Source organism: Procambarus clarkii, chromosome 92 (genome assembly GCF_040958095.1).
Source record: "Procambarus clarkii isolate CNS0578487 chromosome 92, FALCON_Pclarkii_2.0, whole genome shotgun sequence".
Classification (NCBI taxonomy): domain Eukaryota; kingdom Metazoa; phylum Arthropoda; class Malacostraca; order Decapoda; family Cambaridae; genus Procambarus; species Procambarus clarkii.
The window spans coordinates 14185712-14212550 of NC_091241.1; the positions used below are offsets into that span (position 1 = coordinate 14185712).

Genomic DNA, 26839 nt, shown 5'->3' on the forward strand with positions numbered 1-26839 from the left:
TTAAGTCTTTTTGCCAGGTGATAGGTTGGAGTTGGTATTTGGCAACACCTTGAAATAACGGAAATGAGTTTTGGAGAACTCCTCATTCAGCTAAGCCCTGATGCTAGAAAAACAGTTAGAGGGATAGAAGCCCTAAATCAGAAGATAGTAAATACAGAAAATAAATATATAATAATATATATATATATATATATATATATATATATATATATATATATATATATATATATATATATATATATAAAATAATAAATACAGAATATGCGGTCATATTCAATGAAACATGTTTGAAAGAAAACCTGCTGCCAGTATACACACACACATATATATATATATATATATATATATATATATATTATATATATATATATATATATATATATATATATATATATATATATATATATATATATATATATATATATATATATATATATATATATATATATATATATATAAAATTTGTGCATATAAGAATATGTACTGTACATGTATTATACAAAAGTCTAATTAATCATTAAGAGGCTTATAATAGTGTTTGTATAAACAATAATGCACTCAACTGGACATATCAAAGAAATTTCAATACTGTACTCACCTAGTTGTCTACAGTTGAAGTTAGGGTGCTTTCTCCATGATAAGTATAGAGGGAGATAAGTTCAGTGACTCTCATTCCCCATTTTAAATGATTGATGCACAGATGAGGTTTTGAATTAAGAAAAAAAAATGTAATTAGCAACTGAATAAATGTTGCTGTTGTTGCTCTATCAACAATATTTTAGGAAGAGAATACAGATAAGATGTAATATAGTGCTCTAACTTGCCCACTACTTCTACAAAAAGATTGTAAAAAAAAAAAAAAAAAAAAAAAAAAAACTTTCCATCATCATGTATATTTTACTATCATCATCACAATAATATCATCAAAGCCCACCGAAAGACGACATGTGGTAGACTTGTACATACTATGCAAAAATACATAATGTCATCTTCAAGTGTAACCTGAACATGCTTAACGTCACGTCTTCTTTCCACTGTATTTTTGTATAATAATGATATCCTTGCTGTTCATTGTAAAACACACAAAGTTTATTCTGTAATGTTGCTTTATTTTTTTTTTTAGTCAACTACAGGCAATGTAGGATTTTGTGTAAAAGGGAGATGAGAAGCATGAGTATGGGATTCCTTGCAATCATCAAAACTCACTAGAAAATGGGAGGTCAAACACTGTGAATTATAAAACCTACTTTTATAGTTAGTAACATGAAAAATAAGCTTTGTGAGTTATTGTAATTATGTGCGCTAGTGGAGAAAAGTATTCTGGTATCAGAACAATAGTTTGTTCTCCAAATAGCTAATCACAATGTCAATAAACTACTGTCAACTCTGAAAATAGTGACTAATGTTTATTTGTAATATAACCACTGTAAATTGTTGAAGGACATCATGTGTGTATATGGGTTGCCTGGGTGCATCTGATCCCAAGATTGTTGTTGCCTCGAAGTCAGAAACAATGTGTGAAGTAGGTTAACCACTCAACTGCGCCAACCGAGTATTCTCGGTCGGCGGGAAACTGCGCCAATGACAAAACTTTGATTTTTTCGTAACCAATTTTAAATGTGTATGAGGTTGGTTGTGTACGAAATGGACTCTTAGGACCGAACAGTGAGAGGCAGCTATTTTGGAAAAAATTCCCAGAATGCCCTAGGGCTGCTGGTTGGGTTAGTACTGAATGAGCAACCAAGGTTGGTGCACGCGCCTATAGCTCCCAAACACCTGTCTGACGCAGTGTTGAAAGATAATGCTCTGTCGGTGAAATTCAAACCTTATTGTTTGAAGAACATAAGGGTCATAATATTGGGCTTCGAAGCTAGGCGCAATAAGGACCTAACACAAAGGTTGGATGCATGTGATACAGCACCTATGAGGACGATACAGCGAGCGTATCCAGTTGTAGCTCTGAGCGTCACCCTTGCAATCGAGGCTAGTTGACTCTCTGACTGACGGACACTCTTGAGGTAAGCTGAATCTCTTCCTGTGTGGGACCATACAAAGCGATCTTTTCAAGACTACCTTACAAATTGATCTTTTCCTATAATCTTTTCAATACTACCTTATGCCTTACAAGCTTGGCTACATACAACCTACAAGTACTAAAGCCAAGGGTGTACGTGAGTGCGTTATTTGCAAGCACACAGAATGAAGAAACAGGAAGCGAAAATTTATCTGTACCTTGGTGTCCATCTAATTATCACAAGCTACCACAAGCTACACAAGCTTCACAAAGCTTCCTGGAATATGTTAGTAATGAATAAATATGATATGTTAGGTTAGGCTGACCTGACCTGACCGAACCGACGCTTGGATCGTCGAATTGATTTGGCGTCACCAGCTTTTTATTTTCGTCTAATTTCTTTATAAAAAGATACTTTTTCAGATTAAAATTATGTTTTTTCGTGTTGTACATTCAGCACCAACATTATAGTGAGTAAATATATAATATTTATTCATTACTAACGTATTGTCAGGAAGCTTTGTGAAGCTTGTGTAGCTTGTGGTAATTAGACGGACCGCCATGGGCTACTTCGTTGATTATTACTCACTTCCGAAGTACTAAGTGTGTAATACAGTGTTACTGTTTAAATAGTGTGTGAAACTGTACATATTGTAATTTTAGTGAATTTTTAACAGGTAATATTGCGACAATAAACATTTATTGTGGACACATTACTGACACATGTATCACAGTTCCAGGGAACATTATAAACGTTCTACTGTACACATATTGTAAAAGACACAAATATGCATCATATACGATAAAAAAAACAAAAAATCGCATTGGAAATACATAAAACAAATAATTGAAAATATATTTGTGGCAACACCCGGTGCTTAAATGGCCCGCGCGACCGTGTCTGGGCGATTCACCCACGGGCGACCAGCCCCTGATGACGTCACAGCGCACCTTGTCCACGTCCCCACAGTCAAAGTGGAATTTGGTATTTATTTTTACATAGACATGTTCAGGGAAGGGAATTTATCAATATACGAAGAAAAAAGAATTTTTGGGGAACACTATTTCATGCGCACCGGGGGAATTTCAATAAACTCCGTGCACGGTGGTTAATGTTAGTGTGAGCAATGTAAATTGGTCTCATATTTGGCGGCTGTATTTTATAAATTATTTGTGGACCATATATGATAGTTTTTCACAAAATCCTAGCTACGAGGATACAAAACTCCAACAAGGCTTTAGTGGGCAGCTGGATCCAATATGAGAGTGCTGGATAAGATAATAGATGTGGGAGCACCAAATTGTTAGTTCAAGTATGTTTATTGAGACAAGAAATACATCTCAAAGGGATAGAGTAGCTTAGGCTATTTCTACCCCCCTAAACACCGATTTGTTTCAATGAGTTTGGGGGCGGAGATAAATACCAGCCGTCTTGTATAGGAAAAAATAGACCCTCAGCAGTGTCCTTTATTCTCACGTCAATAGTACACTTTTTTCGTACTTGGTTTTTATTACCTCAGTTGTTGAAACTCCTGCCTCACACAGGTGTGGCAAATGGTAAAGGACATTTTGAAGCCTTCTCAGCCAGGGTAGGATAATCCTTTCTAGCATTAATCCAGAACTCTGACAGTGGAGACGCTAAGCCCCGGAAGCACCTCAAGGTAACCTCAAGGTAGGTGGAAGAGTAGATAAATGATGTATGAAAATCAAGTTGATATTTCAACGAGATCCTCTTGTGACTTTAGATCAAAATTTGCCCCAACCCGGGCTGCAAGTTTAATCCAGTTTAGATGTAAATTGTAAAGGTCGGGAACAGCAGTCCCTGAATTTGCCTTGTAGATGCCCTTACGAAAAATAATGAGTTTCTTTGTCTGCACTGTTTTCTTATACTGTTTGCACTGGGCATCATTCAAATATAGTGATAAATTGCTAACATTTTAATGACTTTCCTGTTGTTTGCTTTCCCATTAGGAAAACTTTTTATGTAAATACACATATTTTCTCCTGCATATTCAAAAATTGCAGGATTCCATGCCTTGCATACACTGGTTTAGTTCATTCAGATGCTGGAAGATGTCTGCATGATAAGCCAAGTTCACCATCCATTATTTATCCTCAAAACATTATAAATTTGACTTTTGTGATGAAATGAAGTGGGGTCAGTTCTCATTCAAAAATGAGATTTTTGAAAAACACAATTTAAAAATGTCTCGTGCGATAATGAGGCCAATTTGTGGCTCATTATTGTGCGAGGCACTGTGTGATAATTAGCAGAGTGCGCAGCAAGCCTGGAATGTGAGCGCCCATGTCATGGCAAAGTACTCCAAATCTGTTTCAGGGGGAAGGTTGTGCATTTACTGTGTACATTGTTCACTATTTTCACGACAGGCTGTACAACCTGATGCAATGCATCATCAATGGGTTTTGCAACAAGTGCCTCAAAAAGAAGCATGCAGTGTGTCTTTGTGGCACTGTGGGGAAGGAGGGGTGGGGGGCTGTAACTTAAGGCAAATGACTTTTACGTATACCTGTCAGAGCAGCACTGCCATAAGTATACCTTCTCACAACAAGACCAGTCAATCATACAAGACCATCAGTCAATCATATGTACTTACCCAAGATTTGAAAAATATCATCTTCAGTAGTCCTACCCTCTATGGTTTTACAGAGCAGTATCTCATAAATATAGTGATAGATGGAACAAATGCAGGCCTGTAATTACTTAAGTGTAGTTACAGGATGAGAGCTAAGCTCATGGTGTCCCGTATACCCAGCACTCTTTGTCATATAACGCTTTGAAACTGCCGAAGGTTTTGGCCTCCACCACCCTCTTGCTTAACATGTTCCAACCGTCTACCACTCTGTTTGCGAAAGTGAATTTTCTTATATTTCTTCGGCATCTTTGTTTAGTTAGCTTAACTCTATGACCTCTTGTTCTTGAAGTTTCAGGTCTCAGGAAATCTTCCCTATCGATTTTATCAATTCCTGTTACTATTTTGTACGAAGTGATCATATCACCTCTTTTTCTTCTGTCTTTTAGTTTTGGCATATTTAATGCCTTTAACCTCTCCTCATAACTCTTGCCCTTCAGTTCTGGGAGCCACTTAGTAGTATGTTTTTGCACCTTTTCAAGTTTGTTGATGTGCTTCTTAAGATATGGACACCACACAACCACTGCATATTCTAGCTTTGGCCTAACAAAAGTCGTGAACAATTTCTTTAGTATTTTGCCATCCATGTATTTAAAAGCAATTCTGAAGTTAGAAAGCGTGGCATAAGCTCTTCGCACAACGTTCTTTGTGTGGTCCTCGGGTTATAGTTTTCTATCGAGAACCACCCCCAGATCTCTTTCTTTATCAGAATTCTTTAAAAATTTCTCACATAATTTATAGGTTGTGTGGGGTCTTATGTTCTATTCCACATTCCATAACATGGCATTTATTCACATTAAATTCCATTTGCCAAGTGGTGCTCCACATACTTATTTTGTCCAGGTCTTCTTGAAGGGCATGACAATCATCTAAGTTCTTCCTATTATCTTAGCATCATCAGCAAACATGTTCATATAATTCTGTACACCAACTGGTAGATCATTATGTAGATAATGAACATCACTGGTGCAAGAACTGAACCCTGTGGTACTCCACTTGTGACATTTCTCCGGTCCGATACATTGCCTCTGATTACTGCTCTTATTTTTCTATCAGTCAGAAAATTTTTCATCCATGTTAGAAGCTTACCTGTCTGTGTGTGTGTGTGTGTGTGAGGGGTGGGGGTTGGTGACACATATGCTGATGCTGGAAACAATGTCAAATCCTAGACGTTAATTTCAATCAGTATTTGTTAGTGAAGGATCAGCTGGAGTAGTAAATAAGGGTGCAGCAAGTTCCCAAAATGGATGAAGTAGAGGTTACATGGGAAGAAATTAAATGCAAATAACCATGGGATAAAAATAAAGCAATGAGGCCAGATAAAATATGCTCGGTGTTGATAGTGTTAATGAATTAAGTCCTTGAGGGAATGGAACTGCAGATCAGTCTTGTTATCAAATGTAACATGTAAATTACAAGAGACAAAGAAAGAAAAAACTAACGAGTATAGCATTACAATATTTATTTCAAAGCAAACTAAATTCAAATCTGGAAAGCCCTTTGTCTCAAAAATATAAAAAATTATAAGACAATGAGGCCAAGACATCACAAATACAGCTCCCTTTCTGCAGGTACAAATTGTGAATACACAACGCCCCATCAACTTATGCCACAAGTGAATTAACATGTGTTACGTTTACCTATTCAATGACTGCTGATATGGTAATAGACCATATTTGGTTTGACTTTAAATAATTTTGTGTTTAATCTATTGAATACCTTCTTTCTACAACCAGAATGAAAATTTAATATATGGAGGAAAATCAACAACTTCAGAAACACCTTCATAGCGAGAGAGAGAAATCATTCGGAGCAAGTTTTCATGGTAAATATATCTGGATAAGATTACTGTAAAAAGTAATTTTAAAATGCATATATGATGTGGATGAGATTTTAAGAAATGTTGCGCACATGTAGGAAAATGCTTAATACTGTAGAATGTTATATTGGTACAGTACTTCTGTAACACTAAAAATATACTGTAGTTCAAAGTGTTGATATTTGTAATGTTATACAGTAATGTTTCATGTAATGCTTCTTAGAATTGTATTATCACACTAACATTATTTCAGAATTGTAATAAAGTATATTTATGTAATTGCATGAGTAAAGTAAGGTGGAGAACAAGAGCTGAAACTTGGTATTTGCTTTGGTTTATTTTATAGCATCTGTAATACAGCAGTCTTAAATCTTGAAGAAATTGATTGGATACCAACGAAGATACACAAGTAAAGTAAGGCGGGGACAGGAGCTGGAGCTTGGTAACACTTTTATTTTATTACTATTTTCAAAGTAACTATGTTTTAAATTTCAGGGAAATTGATTAGTTGATAGCAAAACTACACTTATAAATATACAGTTGGGTCCAAGAACTTACTTCTGATGAACTTTTAAAAATATCTGCTTAAGTTCACAGTTTAATTTCTTCCATAAGAACTCTTTTTAAGACTACAATGAGGATTAAAACTGACAAAATTCAGTCTTAATTCCTGTGACACCGCTGAAACAAATGAGTCTAAAATATTCGACCTTGAACGAGACTCTGAATACATGTAGTACAGGATATTTAACCTTGAACGAGACAAAATATTTTCTTTAAAGTATAACTTGGACTAATTTTGAAAAACCTCTGAAAGCATATCTTAAACTGGGGCAAAAATTAAAAGTTACTGCTAAGATGTCTATTTTCCTTGACAAAACTCCTATGAACATATTTTCAGAAAATGGTCTTTTGAAGATTGTCTTAAAATCTTAAATAAACTTCTATGAATATATGAACTTTGAAAATATTTGGGTCTTAATGGATGATAGCGCAATGAATGAAAATTTTTACCTAGAAACCCAGACACATTAGCAATAAGTGTGCTCGAAAACTGAAACTTGCCACTAACGTGTCAACCCTGAAAATAACATCATACCTATCAAACTAAATATTGTCGGCTGTTTGTAAATTACTTTAAAACATAGCATTGTGTACAATATTAAAATCATCAGATCAGCAGATTAATTAAAAAGGAATTTAATTACACTAATTCATATAGCATGTAATAGCCTTAACCCACTTGTCCATTAAAAATCACTTTCAAATCTAATTTTCCCACCTTAATCCATGACCATCAGTGTTGTGTTTTGAGCTTAATTTGTATTTACATCTTGCCACTGACAGTTTTACAATTCTGGGATGATAGCCAAATGCTGACTAACCTCATACCAGAACACACCACATTTAGAGGTTTGAAAAGCACACCTGTCCAAATACATATACTCTTAATGTATATATGCCAAGAAGTGGGACACACACACACCTCTCGGTGTACTATATATATATAGCTCTGTGATGGTTTTATACATACCCGCCCTCTCATTTATTTGGGTACGGTTTAAAAATCTGCAGTTATAGTGAGCAGATAAACCAACACGCTCTCTTACAAAGACTGCGCGTTTCGATCGTATGCATTACATGACAAAAATTGTCATACTAGAAAATGGAAGCGGCTCGCGAAAGTGACGTACTGTCCCGTTTTTTGTTTTAGGTTGTCTGGTAGGTTAGGAGAGGACACTTTAGCATGACACATTTTCTTGACATTGCGAAACCTTAGGAGGACAGGCTGGATAAACGGTATTTAAGAATATGCACACACTCGCGCCAATAAATAAGAACATTGTGCTTGATAACCAAACCATACATCAGAAAATGGAGAAATAACATTTCAGTCCATCCTAAACCATTATCAAGCAGTGATAAATGTTGATAATGGTCCAGGATGGACCGAAATGTAGTTTTTTCCATTTTATGATGTGTGGTTTGGTCATCATATTTTCAGCCACTTTATTGTGACTCATCGTAAGACTCATCATAAGTGTCCTGTTTATTTGCACCAATTAGACACAAATGTGGTTCCAATCCTCGCACATCTTTCCATACCCAATTGTATGTGTGCTCAGAAGCATACTGTACCATAACAGAAACTCCATCTACTGTATAAACTTAATACTCATGAATGAAATTAAGGTTATTGTTAACACTCAAACATTTCTTGCCATATTATTGTACCATGTTTATTCCCATGGTATCTCTAGATGCTACAGGTTGTGTGTAAATGCAAGTGTTATTTTCAAAACAATCAAATTACCCATATGTTTCATTCCATGTTATTATGAGAAGCGCGCTTGTGCGTGTGTGTGTGTGTGTAATTACCTAAGTGTAGTTACAGGATGAGAGCTACGCTCGTGGTGTCCCGTCTTCCCAGCACTCTGTCGTATAACGCTTTGAAACTACCGACGGTTTTGCCCTCCACCATCTTCTCACTTAACTTGTTCCAACCATCGTGTGTGTAATTACCTAGTGTGTATGTGTGGGTGTAAACTTGCTTAAAGAATGTTTAGGTACCAGAAATGAAGAGAATACAGTATATAAGAATGCCTGTCAGGGCTGATTTATGTAAACTTTTAGTTTTCATATGCTTATACAAATGATTCAGAAGCATATACATATACAGTATGAATTATTTACAGAGTAATACTAATTATTTAGCAGCATGATATTATGGCTAAATACTACCCCCAAACATTTTGTACTTCATATTACACTGAAGGGAAAGCCAAAATTAGAAAACTGTATTTAAAAGATAACAATATTTACAAAAACTGCTGTCAAAATGTGAATATTATTTAAATTCAATCACTTGCATAATTTAAAGTTACATTATAGTGCCGTAAGTAGGAGCTGCTGGTAATCAATATCTGGAGACCTTAGTTATCTGTTGACTTACTGACACAGAAAACAGTTTCTCCATTCACTGTTGCCATTTGCTTTGGTCACACACACAGTTATGCCCCAAAACTGTCTAATAGTCAACTTTGCATTCTTAAACAACACCACCTTAACCTTCAAAAAAATATGTCCAGCATTATCTAATATTGCCAGCATTTTAAACATGTTCATTAGCACAAAATAACAGATACAGTGTCTACTTCATTTATGTGACAACCGAGTCAGTGTAAAAATGCATAATTACTATGCAACATGTGGAGAAGGATACTAGTTTAAATTAATCTTATGTGCAACACCTTTGTGCAAGTTGTGGGGGGCCTCGTAGCCTGGTGGATAGCGCGCAGGACTCGTAATTCTGTGGCGCGGGTTCGATTCCCGCACGAGGCAGAAACAAATGGGCAATGTTTCTTTCACCCTGAATGCCCCTGTTACCTAGCAGTAAATAGGTACCTGGGAGTTAGTCAGCTGTCACGGGCTGCTTCCTGGGGGTGGAGGCCTGGTCGAGGACCGGGCCGCGGGGACACTAAAGCCCCGAAATCATCTCAAGATAACCTCAAGATAGGAGAAGTAGTATACTAATGTCTGAAATTCTGACAAATTTGACACATTCAATTTCATGGAAAGGTGTTAGTATATGAAGAATGTTTTTTTTTTTCTGAAAGCAACAAATCTTAAAGGAGAAATGCAAACAAAATCAGTTAATACAGTCCTATGATTTTGTTATTAACCCCATAGGCTGTGGTTATCATCTATTGACAAACCCTACGGGACTGCAGTTATCATCAAAAGATTATTTAAACAATAATTGTCTGGGTTTAATATGCTGATGCAAATATGGATATAATAAGGTTATGTGGATGTAATGGAGTTTACTTTGACCCATGAAAATAACCCTACCATTTCATGGAACGAATGCAGTTATCATCATGAATGTTACTAAGGGAATGCGGTCATCGTCATATGACGATTTCAACAATTATTGTCTTTGTTTTACATGTATGATGCAAATATGGATATAATACCTCTCTGTGGATGTAAAAAAAAAGTGGTAAAAGAATTGGTGAAACACGAGAGGATAAAACAGGAAGCGTCAGCAACGTTGAGCACCAGGCATTAACAAGTGCCAGACACAGCCTTGTAGAGTGCCTCCACCAGCAAGACGATAAATATTCACTTATTTTCGTCTTTTTCTTACATTTTGCATACAGATTATTAATACTAATATAAATAAATTTTTTTTGTGCATAGGCAGGTATGACCATGATGACCAGACCACACACTAGAATGTGAAGGGACGACGACGTTTCGACTTGAGAATGGTCCAGGATGGACCGAAACGTCGTCGTCCCTTCACATTCTAGTGTGTGGTCTGGTCATCATACTTTAGCCACATTATTGTGACTCATCGCCTGCAGGTATGACCATTTCTCCACAGCCACTGCCTAAAGGTTAACATTAATTAAAAAACTATCACAGTATTCTGAATTGTGAAATACCCAGTGATTTTATTATTAGCAGTAATATCATTATATAATTTAAATGTCTAACAAGGTAAAAATCTACTATTAAAGACTGCAAACATTCACATCTCTTTTTTATGCAAAAAATGGATGCACATTATTTTCTTTACCTTCAGACACTTCAGTTCGACACTTTTTCAAGTTTCTGACCCTAACAGCCTTTAAAAAAATGAATGCGATTATGCATACGTAATGTACCCATTATGTTTGTATTATTTTATTATACAATTGCTTCTAAAGAACATGTTAATACATGTACAGTACTAATTTAGTCCAGTGTTACATTACAGTACTGTACTTCTGTATTTTAATTAATTTTTTGTTTTTTTTCATAAAATACTGTACTAATAAAATCCTACATAAACTGTTATATGATCAATCTACTACAGTACAGTATGTCAAATACAAGGGGTAATGAATCATAAAATTTGCTGAAATATGACCTTAACAGAACTATTAAAAGGAAGTTTTCATTTTGATAGTTGTATAAGCTTTACCATTTGTATGTATACATGTACTGTATTCAATTGAGTAGTGCCAATCTTTTTGTACCATTTTGGTTATTACATTACTTGAAAATTTATAAGATTCCGTATGTCATTGTTCTCAGAGTTGGAGGTCCATAAGAATGTACTACTGCATAGAAGTTATCCAAAGGAAGTCATGTTAGTTGAAAAGCCTTTGAATATTAGTGTATGTCGGCAACTCCCAAAATGTGTTGTAGAAATGACTACTGCTAGTTCATAATATGAACTAAAGTAAAAATAATAGTGTATGTGTGTGAGAGAACGTGGGTTGATGTGTGCGCGTCGCACTCTGAGGTGATGCTGTGCAAATACAGGTGTACTGGTTGCATAGGCTAACATTCACCTGTTGTGATGCCAATACTAAAGTGCATGTTAATCAACTCTGTAGATTTTGTTATAAATAAATATTTGAAATGAATTCTCTCTTTTATTTACAATCATAAGTACATTAAAGTATTTTTCTTACAAAACAGAATCCATTTAATTTGATCTCCTATACAAAAATTTCATCACTTAACATTCAAGTTGAAATACACAAAGAAATCACACTAATGTGATTGATATATATGTACATGAGAAAATCATTTGGAGCAATGAGGCAACTCGAGCCAGCGACCAGGGTTCTCTCAGCCCTGCACCTAGCCCTTGTACCATGACATGGTCAAAATTATACAACCTGTGACTCCACTGAACCCACAGGCAAGTCTAGAGTCTTTACTGAAGTCAGTCCAAGTTTTACACACAACATCCATGCACTTTGCTGTATGATTGATAAAGTGCTTTACTTACACCAGAGTGCATGGGGGTTATATGCAAGATTTGGACTGGCTTTAGTTGAAGCCTCCACATTTCCTGTAGGTTCAGTGGAATCTGAGGTTGAACTACTTTTACCATGTTGCGGTATGGGGGGCAAGATGCGTGGCCAAGTGTGCCTCCAATTGTTGATTCAAGTCACTTCATTACTGTATAACAAATGATTTTCTCATTTTCAGGTTGAGGGCCTTACCCTGCCTTCAATACCTACACTGTCGACAAACCACAAGATTCTAACTACTTCCCCAGAATCGGAGGCATTATGTTCTACCAGGTACTCTTATCACCTTTCAGACTATGACATTGTTCCAAACCATGCCAAGCATCTATGCAAATGTGTGCAGGGAAAAGAAGATGGTAGCAAGTTTAATTAAGCAACAACCAAGGGACCAGCTCTTTGCAAGGCGAAAGAGCAACATCATACAAGCAATAACTGGCAAAATAGGAAAGCAAACAACTGATCTGCTGCTGTCTGCCAGTAAAAACACTCTCTCAGTCTAACTTTCCCTGTTGATGGTCGCTTATTTTTCTTCTGATGAATTTCTTCATTTCTAATGAAAATATTTTTGTTTTTGTTTCAGCTGGTGATGAACAATATTCAAGTGTAGTACTTGCATCATACTCCTCTTCATCATGAAGATTTTCCAGCACTTGCAAAGGCTATGCAACTTTGCACAGCATCAGTGGCCACTCATGGTGACATTGTGTGATCCCTAAGCTTGAAGATGGTTTGCTAGACATGTGCTAATGGAACCCGTCCTCAGACCAAGTCCATTCTATCCAACTGTCGACCCCAAAAATGCATTCATCAATTTTAACATGCTGTTCATTCAAAATAGGAATTTTCTTATATATATTAATACAGTAGTGTTATATACTAGCATACTGTACATATTTAGGCATTGGTTAGGTTAGGTGTTTAGGTTCTATTGACCACTGTGTATTTGTAGTACGTGGGTGAAGCATTTATTGCGTTGTGGTTCGAACAAAGTTGTCAGGGAAGCACTTGTTCCGGAAGTGTTCGAACATCATCAGTTGCGAGTCATGTGTAAACTGTTTTTCATTTATAAACAGGGGGGTTTGGTGGGTGCATGGAATGGACTTTGGCCTTTGTTTATGAGGACAGGCTGGCAAATGTGTTCACTAATGTGAATGAGACAGGAAGTTGCAGTGATACACAAAATATTTCATCACTTTACTTTGATCTTTTCACACTAGTTCAGGTTTCCAAATCATAACCCAGAATTTATATTTTTAGTTTTAAAATGCAGTATGAGTATATTACTGTACAGTAAATATATAGACAGAATAAAGAAGCCTAAATAAGCCGTTGCTTTGTAAGAAAACTTAAACCTTTTTCAAAATAGAATGCCCTTTCTTTAGCAGAGGTAATTTCTTTGTTTTGTTGGAATTCTTGCCTGATTCGTCTATGGAAGTATTCTTGATCAGTGAATTCCAATGTCCTGCCATAAGTAAGCAGTGCTCTATAAAGTTGGAGAACTTGCTGACGTGTTGGGCCAGCCATAGCAACAATCTGAAAATAATTGTTAACAAAAATGTACAGCACAGCAGATATAAACATGAGTACAGACTGAAATTTTCTTATTTTCATATTGAAGAAAAATTTTACAATAACAAATCATCTTTTAAGTCATCTCATCTTAAATCTATAAAATAACAGCATTAAATGGGTCCCAACTATTTCCTAGATAAGTATCCTTTGGACTCTGTCTTGTGGGAGCCCATTTGCTTATGCATCATTTCAAGATTCATTGTTAGCTTCAAGTGCATATGTTTGCAAGCCTCACTTTTTGTGTAGACGTTGGTAATTGTTCACCTCAAGCTGCAAGTGTTTTGGGAACCCATTCCCTAGGCACTCATTTGACGATGTTCCTACCCTGACATTGTAACTAACCTGCTGGGGTTCGAGTTTGACCCATAGAGGCCAACCAACTGTGTAAGGCATCTTGCTCTTAGTACTGCAAGGGTCTATGACTCCTCTGCAAGGCTCTGAAATTGGGAGCATTCTGGGTTTAACCGATTAAGAGGTGCACTAGGGTTCGTGTCCTTGTATACAAGGCATGCCACTGACACCATCTTTGTAGTCGTGTTTACCTTAAGGGCAGCATTTGGTGTCAGTACTTCAGGTGAGCACCCTTAGTTCCTGGGTGTCCTGTTTTACCTTCGAGCTCTGGCAAGCCCTCTGGGTCATTGGTGTTGCTCATTATGAATGAAAATGCTAAGTCTACACTTGTTATTTGTAAGCTTGAGGGATACTCCGGCTATCTTGAGATTATCTTGAGATGATTTCGAGGCTTAGTGTCCCCGCTGCCCAGTCCTCGACCAGGCCTCCACCTCCCAGGAAGCAGCCCGTGACAGCTGACTAATAAAAATATATATATTTTATATATACAGTATTATATATATTATATATATATATATATATATATATATATATATATATATATATATATATATATATATATATATATATATATATATATATATATATATAATGAAGTTTAATGATGAAAATAAAGCATTCTGAGCTAAGGTAATAATAGTTACAAAATACCTGCAAGATAATATGGAACTTGCAAAATCTGAATGCGAAATACGATTGGTTCGGGGTTAGTCTACATTTTTTAAAATGTAACTGATCATATTTGACAAATCGTCTTTTTCAAATACAATTAAAGCAGAAGACAATGGTCAAGTAGATAATCATATATGCAGTACCTAAATACTAGAAAGACCTTTAAATAACATTGTTCTACACAAAAGACTGGTAAGCACAGTAGAGGTACATGGCATTACATGGTGTAATAACTATTAGGTCAAAGTTATTGCACAGGAAAGGGATTGCCATAAATGGAGTCACATTAGAGTAGAGTACAATCACAAGTGGAGCCATCCTGAAACCTCAAATTTACCAAACAGTGCAAGCGATGAGTCCCAATAACTTGGCTGAAGTATGTTGACCAATCCACACACTAGAAAATGAAGGGACGACGACGTTTCGTTTCGTCCTGGACCATTCTCAAGTCGATTGTCACAATCGACTTGAGAATGGTCCACGATGGACCGAAACGTTGTCATCCCTTCATTTTCTACTGTGTGGATTGGTCAACAAACAGTGCAACTTTCTCTCAAATGAATCAATTCATGCTTACCCTAGACCCTTGTCTCAGTTTTAGAAGAAACTTTGTTGCTGTCAAAAATCTTTACAACATTTGCTAATTTCTGCAATTTTTCTAACCACATTAATTATGCTTTTATTTAAAAGATACAGTATTAGAGATTTTAAAACATTTTGTAACTAAACTTTTTCATTAATTTTTTCTACATGCATCCTGAAAGCACTCTTCAACATCAAACACATACAGATATTAAGAGATCTCTCACTTCTATAACAAGTAGTCAATGTATTGACTAAATATCTCCAGTATCAAAAAGTTAGGCCAAATCTCAACAATACATGCAGCTGAAATTCCTTAACTAACAACCTAACTCCATGTACCTTCTTGTATATAATTAAATAAATAAAATAAATAATAACCATAGAAAACAACAGTATCAGACACAATCATCTGACACCCACTATCGCAACATCCATCCATGGCTGCCAAAAGTCCTCATATCAAGTCTATCGTAATCTGGCTACACTACTACTCATAAAATATACAGAACAATCTTCATGCAAACTACAATACAATACAATGTTTATTCAAAAGAATGTGTGTGTACAAAGAACAGGAGTAATGTACAAATTTTAGGGGGCAGGAGTTACGCAATCTATAAAGCCACTTTGAGCTGAGCAAAGCATTTCGTGGCACAAAAACTGATGTACTGTATTAGAGAAGAAAGCTCTTGTCCTACATCGTGGAGGGCAATAAACACAGATGAAGATTCACATACAATGCTGGAAGACCTAAATAACAACTTTCAAAATAAAATGAAAAGTCAGCAGTTCATAAACATTTCAATGCTGACAATTATATGAGAAAAAGTACTGAGAAAATTGATGCACTTAATACTGGAAAGCATGTCACAAGTGGTATAGTTCTGAAACGAACAAAACAAATGACAAATTCCATAATAAGACTAATAGATTGTGCCTTTAATATTTGTGTATAAAAGCGTGAGGGCGTAATAATAAAATACAGTATATTGGAAACCATATCGTAATCTAAAGCATCATCTCGACCTTGCGAGACCGCCGCATGGTGTTACGGACCCGAGCCCAGCGTCCGAGCACGGAGCAGTGACGACCGCGCCATCTGTGGGTCAGCTCCCGAAACCCCCTCCAAATGGACGGCGCCATCTAGTGAGGACAGGATATACCAGCCACGAGGGCTAGTTTCCCGTCCTAAGCAGCTCATAACACAGCCGCTGCCCTCTGGTGAGGTGGAGCTTAGACAGCAACGCCATCTATGGAGTGGATAGGTGGGCGTTTGTGTCTAAGCCTGTAAGTGAGGTGCCCTAGAGTGTCCCTATTACTGATGACGTGTCTGATTACAGAGTCGACCTGGGACTGCTGTAATGAACGTTGGATCAGTCTACCCAAGGCAGTCGAAGAGTCTCCATGTGTTTGCTGCAGCAGCTGTGAGTCACCCCCCCCCCCCCCCCCCCGGATGAACACTGTGGTGTTAGCCTGCCTGTGACGTGGCAGTTGAGGGATTGTCGTACCCGGGGCTGACTGGTGGAGACGCTTAACCACTGGGGTGTTGTGGTGATGAGAGTTTTCTGTGGGATCACACGAGGCTCCTGACTAGGGCTCGCAACCCTAGTATCGGTCGTGGAGTGGCCTACACAGCGTGGCTGATTGGAACCTGCCAGCTATAGGCTGGATTTGTGGTTGACGGCCTCCACGACGGTGCACCCAGTGGGACTGTGATTTGGCTGGCCTGTGGCCGGGGTAGACTCGTCGAGGGAATCAAAGGATTCATCGTGAGGCCACGAGAGAACCAGGACCACTCGTCTTGAGCACCGTGAACGTCCAGAGTCTTCAGAGGAAGACCACGTTGTACATAATAGTGTTTATACCTCCCCCGTGTGATAATCTATATATTATTTATGGTGATGGTGATAATTATATTATTAAGTTTTTGCCTTTGTCTCCCTTCCCCTTTAATTTACTTGCATTACGGAGCACACCCCTTGAAAGCCACTACTAGCTTGGGGCCGGATACCCAAGCTCTACTAACATCAGAGAAAGAACCCAGTTGCGACCCAAGAGGGCCGTAACACATGGACTATGCAGCAGTTTGGGGCATTTTATCATCATTAAATTATTTTAAGACAGGGTAGGAGGGAACTATCAGGAGAAAGTGCCAAGCCATTTCGACTATATAGAGCACTTGTAAGGGGTCAGGATAAGGATTTGGGATGGGACGGGGGTAAAGGAATGGTGCCCAACCACTTGGCCGGTCGGGGATTGAACGCCGACCTGCAGGAAGCGAGACCGTCGCTCTACCCTCCAGCCCAAGTGAGAGGACAGTTTGGGGCATAATTGGCTATGATTATAATTGCATAATGATCCAATAATAATTTACTATTACAAATAAATTTACTATTCCTTAGGCTTAAGTCTTGCCGACATCAATATGTATATAATAATAATAATAATATTTTATTTAGGAAACGTACATAGATGCAGAGTTACAAACATTCTGAATGATTTATAATGTATAATATATTGATATATATATTGTTGATATATATCAAGGCAGATATATATCAACGTTGATATATATACCGTTGATATATATACAGTACATCAATTGATATTGATATATATATGTCCTGAGCCGTTGATATATATATCAAAAGGTTCAGGACATAAACAGAGAGCACAGTGCGGATGTGTACCTTACTGTCTTCGTCTCTCCTGTGCTACCAGAGTATTAGCCTTGTGTAAGTATAAAAACGAGCGCCAATGGAAGTACGTTCTCTTTCCTAGGGGCTCACTATAGCCCGTGCTACTGGAACTTATTGTTCTGAGTAGCGAATCTTGAACAACGAAGTACGTTGTTGTTGTTGTGTTGTCCTCCCAGCAACACACAGCTGATCCCTGGTGTTGAGCAGGAGGGGAGACACGCGCCTCTCACCCGTGTCGCCTCGGAGCTATCTGGCAACCTGTTGGAGAAAAGTTTGCTCAATAGATGGCGCGGAAAACTTGAGTGCATCCTGTTAGATTTTATTTATTTTATTTACATATACAAGAGTTCTTACATTCTTCTAAAGCCACTAGCACGCCTTATTCCTAATCATCCCCGGAATACGACCCGCCAAATCGTTTAACAACCAGGTACCCATTCACTGCTGGGTGAACAGCAGGTGAAGTGAAAGTATAGTATGCTCATGTTCCATAAAAAAATAATCAGCCTAAATTGAAGAGTTTGTCAAACAAGACGATTGACGATTATCTTTAGGCCTATCAGCCGTGGGAGGGTTATATAAGGACATCACAATAGATAAGTGACCGACAAGGGAGACATCTCCCGTCACGCAGGGTGCAGTCGCACCTCCACAGATCTCCAGTATCAGCTCTTGATACTGATAATGGCTCAAAAGGGCCACCACTTACGGGCTATTCATGCCCGTGCCACCTTTTGGGTGGCTTAATCTTCATCAATCAATCAATCGGTAAGTGACCAGCCATAGCAAGTATACTTTAGTCTTAGACTGCTGCATGGGTGTGTGGTGTACGGTAGCATGGGTATAAGGTTCGTATAACCTCGAGAATAATGGGGAAAATCTTCGATAAAGCCGCCGACTTCTTATTTCCACCGTGGAGTCCACAAGAGATGATTCAAGTTCAAGTATGTTTATTGAGACAAGAAATACATCTCAAAGGGATAGAGTAGCTTAGGCTATTTCTAACAAGAGATGATGACCCTCTGGTAAATATAAACTCACTAGGCTACACACATTAACTCTGTAAATAGACTGTTGATGTGAACGTCAACAAAATCTGTAACTATAGTTTATCAGTGTTGCAACTTGTTTATAATAGCTAAACGAATACTAGAGTTGAGTTCCAGTGGTCATGCTCTCCTGTGACCTTTCCACCACCACTCACATGATGGTATGACGACATGCGATGCATAATAAATGAACTAAACTAACTTGAACAAAGTTCAATACTAAAGTAAATTTTCGGTGTATATACACCGAGGACCAAAAAAACACATACAAAAAACATTTCCCGGTGATTATATTCCTTGACCTCCGGCTGATAAAGGTCTGAGTAAATGTAAAAGTGATTGCAAACTTATTACACTGCAAAATATAACTTTATTCACAAACCCTGTACGTCACCGTCTGAATAATTGTGGAAGAAAAATCAAAGAATTTAGAGACAAATTCATCACAAATATTCAAGAAATGTACAAATATTTTTTTTCGAAAATTACATATTTCCCAAAATCTTTGCCATGAAATATCCAGTTTTCGCATACTAAAGGTAGTGGGTGACTGCAAGCACTTTATGAGCGTATTAAGTGTGTGTGTGTGTGTATGTGTGTGTGTGTGTATGTGTATTCACCTAGTTGTGCTAGCAGGGGTTGAGCTCTGCTCTTTCGGCTCGCCTCTCAACTGTCAATCAACTGTTACTATTTTTTTTGTCACACACACGCACACACACACACACACACACACACACCAGGAGGCAGCCCATAATAGCTGTCTAACTCCCAGGTACCTATTTACTGCTTGGTAACAGGGGCATCTGGGTGAAAGAAACTCTGTCCATTTGTCTCTGCCGGCGCCGGGAATCGAACCAGGGCCACAGGATTACAAGTCCCGCGCGCTGTCCACTCAGCCACCAGACCCCCGTGTACTTACCTAGTTTTGCTTGCTGGGGTTGAGCTCTGGCTCTTTGGTCCCGCCTCTCAACTGTCAATCAACTAATGTACAGGTGCCTGAGCCTACTGGGCTCTATCATATCTACACTTGAAGCTGTGTATGGAGTCAGCCTCCGCCACATCACTTCCTAATGCATTCCATTTGTTTACTACTCTGACACTGAAAAAATTCTTTCTAACTTCTCTATGGTTCATTTGGGCACTCAATTTCCACCTGTGTCCCCTAGTGTATGTGTCCCCTTGTGTTAAATAGTCTGTCTTTATCTACCCTATCAATTCCTCTGAGAAACTTGTATGTGGTAATCATGTCCCCTCTAGTTCTTGTCTCCTGCAGTGACGTGAGGTTTAAATCCCGTAGTCTCTCCTCGTAGCTCATACCCCTCAGTTCGGGTACTAGCCTGGTGGCAAACCTTTGAACTTTTTCCAGTTTAGTCTTATGCTTGACTAGATATGGACTCCATGCTGGAACATCGATACCTTGTATCAGGTCTCTTGCTCCCTTCACCTATCTTCATTACATTACATTTGCTTAGGTTATACTCTAACAACCATTTGTTCGTATGTGTCTGTGTGTGTGTGTGTGTGTGTATTTTACTAGTTGAATTCACCTGTGTGTGTGAGTGAGCAAGTTAGTGAGTGTGAGAGTTCTTAGTGATATATATATTTACATATTTTTGTGTAATTATAATTAACTATAATTATAATAAAAGTTATTTGTATCAGTAATATAAGGGGGCACAAATAAGACAAACAGTGGGCACCTCTGTCTGTGTGCCCGAGGTGAAGCGAGCTATTGTGTTGAACAGTTGTGGTTCCGGCCAATAGGTGACGCCAGGAGTCGACCCCTCCCACACCTGTTATTTCTAAACGACGACGGGCTCAGTTCACACACGGTTTTAGTTCCTTCTGCTCCGTTTTTTAACCTGTTTGTGCCTCAAGTAGCGTGAATTTTAGCCCAGATTAGTTCAAAAGAGGCGCTTCTTAAGTCAAGGTAAGTTGGTTGGTATGGGGGCGCGTTTGGTGTGCATAATTGATGGATATCGAGTGAAATGGAAGGTTTTGTTTCCTCTGCTGTGAGGCGGTGCGTGCGTGTGTGTGTGTGAGTGAGAGACTTGGCTCCTCCCGCACGTGGATGTGTGTGTGTGCGTGTGTGTGTACAGGTGTGTGTGGTGGTGGCGGCAGGTTTAGAGCAAGGTGGGAAGTTTGGTCTCGTAGTCAGTGGGGTGGGTGAGCGGCCGGCAATGGGACGGTGTTCTTGCTGGAGTGTAGCTACTGCCCCAGTGTTGAGTGCACGCGCGTGGGGCTTGTGTGCGCGTGTCTGGTTTATTGGCCACTGCCCCTTCGTCACTTCGTGTTCATGACACCTGCCTAGTAACTAAAGTTTGCCTTGATATCTATGTAAAGTAACCTTGTTTTATGAAACTTATTGCTAAATGGTGCTTCGATAAAGTGTAACTTAATCAAACTGGCCAATAACTGTGTATGTGAATTCGGGAGATAGTTTTGCAAGTTTATTAACAATTGTGTAGTAAAATTATCAAGGCTCCTAATCATGGCATCAATTCGTTCAATCCGTGCAGGCTTGTCACGTTCATATCATTCCCTCAATACCTTGGCGAATGACGGGAATGATAATGACAAGTTGTACGACCGTAGCTCCTCTACGGACTGGATAGGCGTCGACAACTTCAAGAGCAGCAAAAATGGCAATTCGCCGTTCTCGGTTATAAAAAATGCCATGGCTAAAGTATCTAGGGGTAAACAGAGTAGCGCCTCGCGGGTGTCCGTTATACTGAGGGAGTTAGACGACGAGTGGACTATTAGTGAAGATCCTGCTGAAGGACGCACTTTCCTAGGGTGAGTATTTACCTGAATTTACCTGAGGGCCACTAACACTAGTGGCCTCGACGAGGACTGGAAGCTGGTGGCCTGTCGATGATTCCCCCCTCCCCATCTGCCTTTTATCTTTTTCTAGTTGGACTTTAAAATTTATCAGTTTTGACATTTACGGCTTCGGCGGGTAGGCGGTTCCATGGGTTTATAACCCTGTGGGTGGAAAAATCTAGTGTTCTCAGTCCTACACTGTAGCTTGAGCTTATCAGTACTGTGATGTGTGACTCGAGGTGCTATAAACGTTGTCCTGCTGGTGAGATGGATCGATGGGTAGGATACCGAGAAGATAGTGGACTCTACTCGCGGGGTGTTGCATGGCTGGGTTTTGATGGTAAATTAATGTCCCTGGTTCTATGGGATTTTTGCTCGTGTTGGAGACTTCATGGGGTTCAACAATTTTGGTCAGTACAGCGACGACCTCTCTTCATACAGGTCGACGTTAGATCTCGAAGAACCAAATGGATAAGTTAATGTTAAATCTTTTAAATGTGTTATCTTTCATTTGTTAAATGAAAGTTATCTTTCATTTATCAATTCTGATTGAAATTACCTACTTAAAATTATCTGCTAGATTAAGGACCTGCCCGAAACGCTGCGCGTACTAGTGGCTTTACAAGAATGTAATTACTGTACTATCCAATGTATTCTCACAAACCCAATGTACCTTCTTGTATATATATAAATAAAATAAAATAAAATAAAAATAAGCGCAGTTCCTTCCCAGCGTCCTCGTATCTCACCACCTATCTTTACATCTCCATGGGACCATTGCTGGGTGCTTATCAGTAACTACGGGGGAAATAATTTATGGTGGGGTTAATTTACCTTGGCAAGATGCATGAGAATTTCTTGGTGAGGAAGAGAGTACCCCTCCCTCCTTTACTCGTGTAGAGTAAAGGAGGGAAGGGTATGAAGAGACGGCTTATATGTATGGTTTGTTTATTAAAATGTACGGGATCCTAACTAGCCTTGCTGTACCAGGGTACGAGTATTTCCTTGTATTCCTTCGGCTTGCTTGCATTTCCAGTTTCCATATGTCCTCTTGTCCTTTAATCACAATTTGAAAAAGATATCCTTGTCCATATCTATTTCCCTCGTTATATTGTGGTAATATCCCTTCTGTTTCTTCACTCCTCTAGGGGCTGAGATTGTTCCACTGGCCTAGTCTCGTAGCTTAGCCCTGTTATCTCTGTCACCAATCTCGTTTTAAACCTTTGAATTTTATAATTTTGCCTTTATTTCACAAAGTGCGTATTCCATGCTGGTGCTGTATATACCAGTACTGGTGTAAAAAAAAAATGTGTAAATTGCGTTAGTCCTGATTTAGGTTTCTAAAAGCGTTCATATAGTTGGCAACATCCCATGTGGTGCGGAAAGTAGATAGAACTCGTGCTATTGAATTTGAGCAAACCAGGAAAGTTTTTGTATTGATGTTGCAAAGAAAACTTCACCTAACCTACCTTGGCCTCGTATACGCTGAGGCCTAATATAATACACAGGTGGAATAAGCCAAAGGAAGCCTAGGAATTATTCCTTAAGCCTAGGAATATTTAGGTTTGGGTTTCTTTTATTTTTGTTTAGATTATAACGTGAATAGAACCAAAATTCTATATAATTCTCAATTACGTCTTTGTAACCATGTGGACTATAGTACATACAAAGTACTATTTAAACACAAAAATCACAATAACGTGATGCATCAAATGAACAAATCCACAAGGGCCGTGACGATGATTCGAACCTGCGTCCGAGATCATATTTAAACAGTTGGAATGGGTTGAATGATTGGTATACTGAACGTAATAATTGTAAACAAGCCTAACGCAATCATACCTAAATATTTGCAACTTAAACCTAATTTTGTGCACATATACTAGACAAGGCAGAGGAAAGATTGGGTTTAGTTGCAATGGACTTCGGCCACCGATAAAATACATACATGCATAAAAATCTCCACCGTCGCTGAATGTATAATTAATTTATGGAGGATATTTTGCAATTTCTCGGGTTAAGTGTGTATTCAGTCCATTATTTCCATTGGTACTTGCCATAGTTCTTCATATTATTTCCTCTCCAACTACCCGCATCTTTTGCCACTAGGCATAGTGGTAGTTTGTATGCTGCAAATCCATTGGGCCAGCATACATTTCCATTGACATCCTTCTGTTAATTAGACAAGTGAAGGGACGACGACGTTTCTGTCCGTCCTGGACCATTCTAAAGTCGATTGTGAGAATCGACTTGAGAATGATCCAGGACGGACCGAAACGTCGTCGTCCCTTCACTTTCTAGTGTGTGGTTTGGTCAATATATTTCAGTCACGTTATTGTGACTCCTCGTCTGCATAATTAGACAACCTTGTTAGTATTGTTACCACTACTAGTTTGTAAATGGGTCTTTTAAAATGAAACGCATATAGGAATTATTGTTACAGCCACGATAGTTACTGTTGATAGTACCCGTTCCCCTGTGACGTCCCCGTTCGTGACGTCAACCCTAGACGTCCAGAGAGTCACTGACGTCAACCCTCCAGATTTGGGTTGCTGGAAATCGCGAGCTGAAGAAATAAAATTCACGAATTTGACTATAAAACTAGACAAAATATTTTTGTTAACGATTGATTTCCTTTTCCGAGTACACTGTCAACTTATCTTAAACAGTAGCCGAAAACAGTAGTAAGTAGCAAAACATACATAGCTGGTTTTTCATTTGGGCTACAAGTAGCCCAACCGTGCTACTCAATTTGGGCTACAAGAAGCCCAATCTGGCAACCCTGCCCTAGACTTCGAGTGAGTCACACACCTAAACCACACCTTCCGAGCCCAGGTAATCCCGTGCATGGCGGGGGAATACCCAGTTGCCTGGCAAGACTTTTCCTTAAGGCCGAGGCAATATTGAATATAAAAACCACAACAATATACACATGTACGATGTTAAATGGCTTACGTTTAGGCTAGAATTTGTTTGATGTGTATTGCTGGAAAGGGTGATTTGTGATTTAAGTTTGGACGCCATGATAAGTGTTTATAAAACGGAGAGAAAGTTTAAAAGTTGCAACGGTACCTAAGGCTTCCTGAGTGAACCTGTCCTCACATTTGATGCACCGCAATTTTTAATGACATTGACCAATAACAAAATTGAATGCTTGTATGAAATGAAAGGTGTTGTGGTTACATGCATAAGTGCTCTTACTTGCGAAACTTGTTAGTTAGGCCAGTATACTTGGCTTCTATTTTATGGGAGCGGAAAAAAATGAAATTCTTCCCCATCCCCCCCCCCCCCCATCCAGTGAGGGTTAGTGTAGGCTGCGTCCGGACTGAGGTGGGATTTCTGTTCTAGCTGTAAACTCGACCGTCTAGATACCTGATGCAGCCTATGTTGGCCAGAGCTGCATTAATTATCATCATGCACAGCCACACTTATTGATTAAATAAAGAACTCCTTTATATTCAATCAATATTCGGGCAAGCGTTTTTGCCCGAAACGTTATGCTTGCTAGTGGCTTTACAAGAATGTAAAATCAACTTAATTTCTATGTTCTGTTAACCCCCTAATGTACCGTCTTGTATATAAATAAATTAATAAGTGTATCTTCGTCTTCATGGCCAGTAGTATCATTGTTTGTTTGAGGTGGCCGGGGGGGGGGGTTAAATGTGCTATACAAAGCTGGATATTAGAAACAAATAGCAGTTTGTACCAACTGCATATACTTTGTTCCAATTGAATGTCGTATTTGCTAAAGGATGAAAACGGATGCGGTCTCGTCCCTATTCCCCCTGTTTCTTCACGCATATGGGGGAAGGTGGCCACTGTTCACTCCTGGCTATTACCCGTGGTAATTTTGTATGTAGCGGTCATGTCACCTCTGGTTCCTACCTGGTGGGCTAAGCTGTCATGGCGTGTCTTGAGGTTCACGGGCCCTAAGTTTACGAACCTATTACACAGTCCTCCGGTGTTATAATGCCGCCAATATAGACTAAAAGTAAAATTAACTATACAAAAATAAATACTTTGCTGAAACCAGAAATAGCTTTGCCCTCATAAAGTGATCACTGACACCCTCCCCTACTCAAAGTGGCCCACTTGCCGCTCTCGACACCTTTCCAGAGAAGTCTGGAAGCTCTCTGGACCACACTCATAAACACACACAAATCATATTTTTTTTTTTTTGAGATATATAAAAGAGTTGTTACATTCTTGTCCGTGATATTAACGTGATGTACATCAATGCTAAGGTCGTAGGTTCGCGCGCACCTCATTTCCCTAGAGGATCTCATCGTACTCATACACGTTAACAAAATACTTGAAAATGTTCCACTATTTAAAATGTTCCTGCAGGTCAATGACTTTTTGAAGCCTCTTCCCACAGTTAAACCGATATCTAAGAGTCTGATTTCGTTCATGTTTAGACGTTTTTGCTTGTGCATTAGGAAAGAGATGCAAAATAATTTGTAATTGTACATAATGTCGTGGGTTATTAAATTATTTTCTGTAATTTTCTAGCGGTGGCAGCGCTGTTGCTGCCGGCGGCTGGCGGTGCTGCAGTCAATAGATGTAGCGGTTTGTAGCGCCCTTCCCATTTATGGTAATGACGCTGTGTCCGTTAATAATGTTGCCAGAGACCAAAACTGGCAAAGTTCCGCCCGTGTCCAAGTTTAGGAAACGGTATGAAGTTAATATAAAAGTCTCTGGTTTAGTTTTCCTACTCCACCCCCCCCCCTCTCTCTCCATTTCTCTATCCTCTCCCCCCCCCTTCTCTACCTCTTTCTCTATCCTGTT

At 38.7% G+C, this 26839-nt stretch overlaps 1 protein-coding gene and 1 long non-coding RNA gene across 11 annotated transcripts in view; one reads left to right on the forward strand and one right to left on the reverse strand.

Annotated features, from left to right (window-relative positions):
- Positions 1–11900: 11900 nt before the first annotated feature.
- LOC123775021 (uncharacterized) overlaps positions 11901–26839 on the reverse strand; it is a 106681-nt gene continuing 91742 nt past the window's right edge. The window contains exons 3-4 of the long non-coding RNA XR_011225967.1: positions 18171–18437; positions 11901–13833 (exon numbers count right to left, since the gene is read on the reverse strand). This is a non-coding gene — a long non-coding RNA (uncharacterized lncRNA). The remainder of the gene's footprint in view (positions 13834–18170; positions 18438–26839) is intronic.
- The window catches only part of MESK2 (misexpression suppressor of KSR 2), a 233823-nt gene continuing 227989 nt past the window's right edge, over positions 21006–26839 (forward strand). For 7 of the 10 annotated variants that reach the window (XR_006775021.2, XM_045769756.2, XM_069318942.1 and 4 more), the window contains exon 1: positions 21319–22024. Coding sequence is in view for 7 of the 10 variants with exons in the window: in XM_045769756.2 (XP_045625712.1) it covers positions 21720–22024 (305 nt within the window). In the remaining 3 variants the exon portion in view is untranslated. Of the gene's footprint in view, positions 21159–21312; positions 22025–26839 lie in introns of those variants that run through there. The other 3 variants (XM_069318952.1, XM_069318957.1, XM_045769753.2) reach the window with 3 other exon arrangements.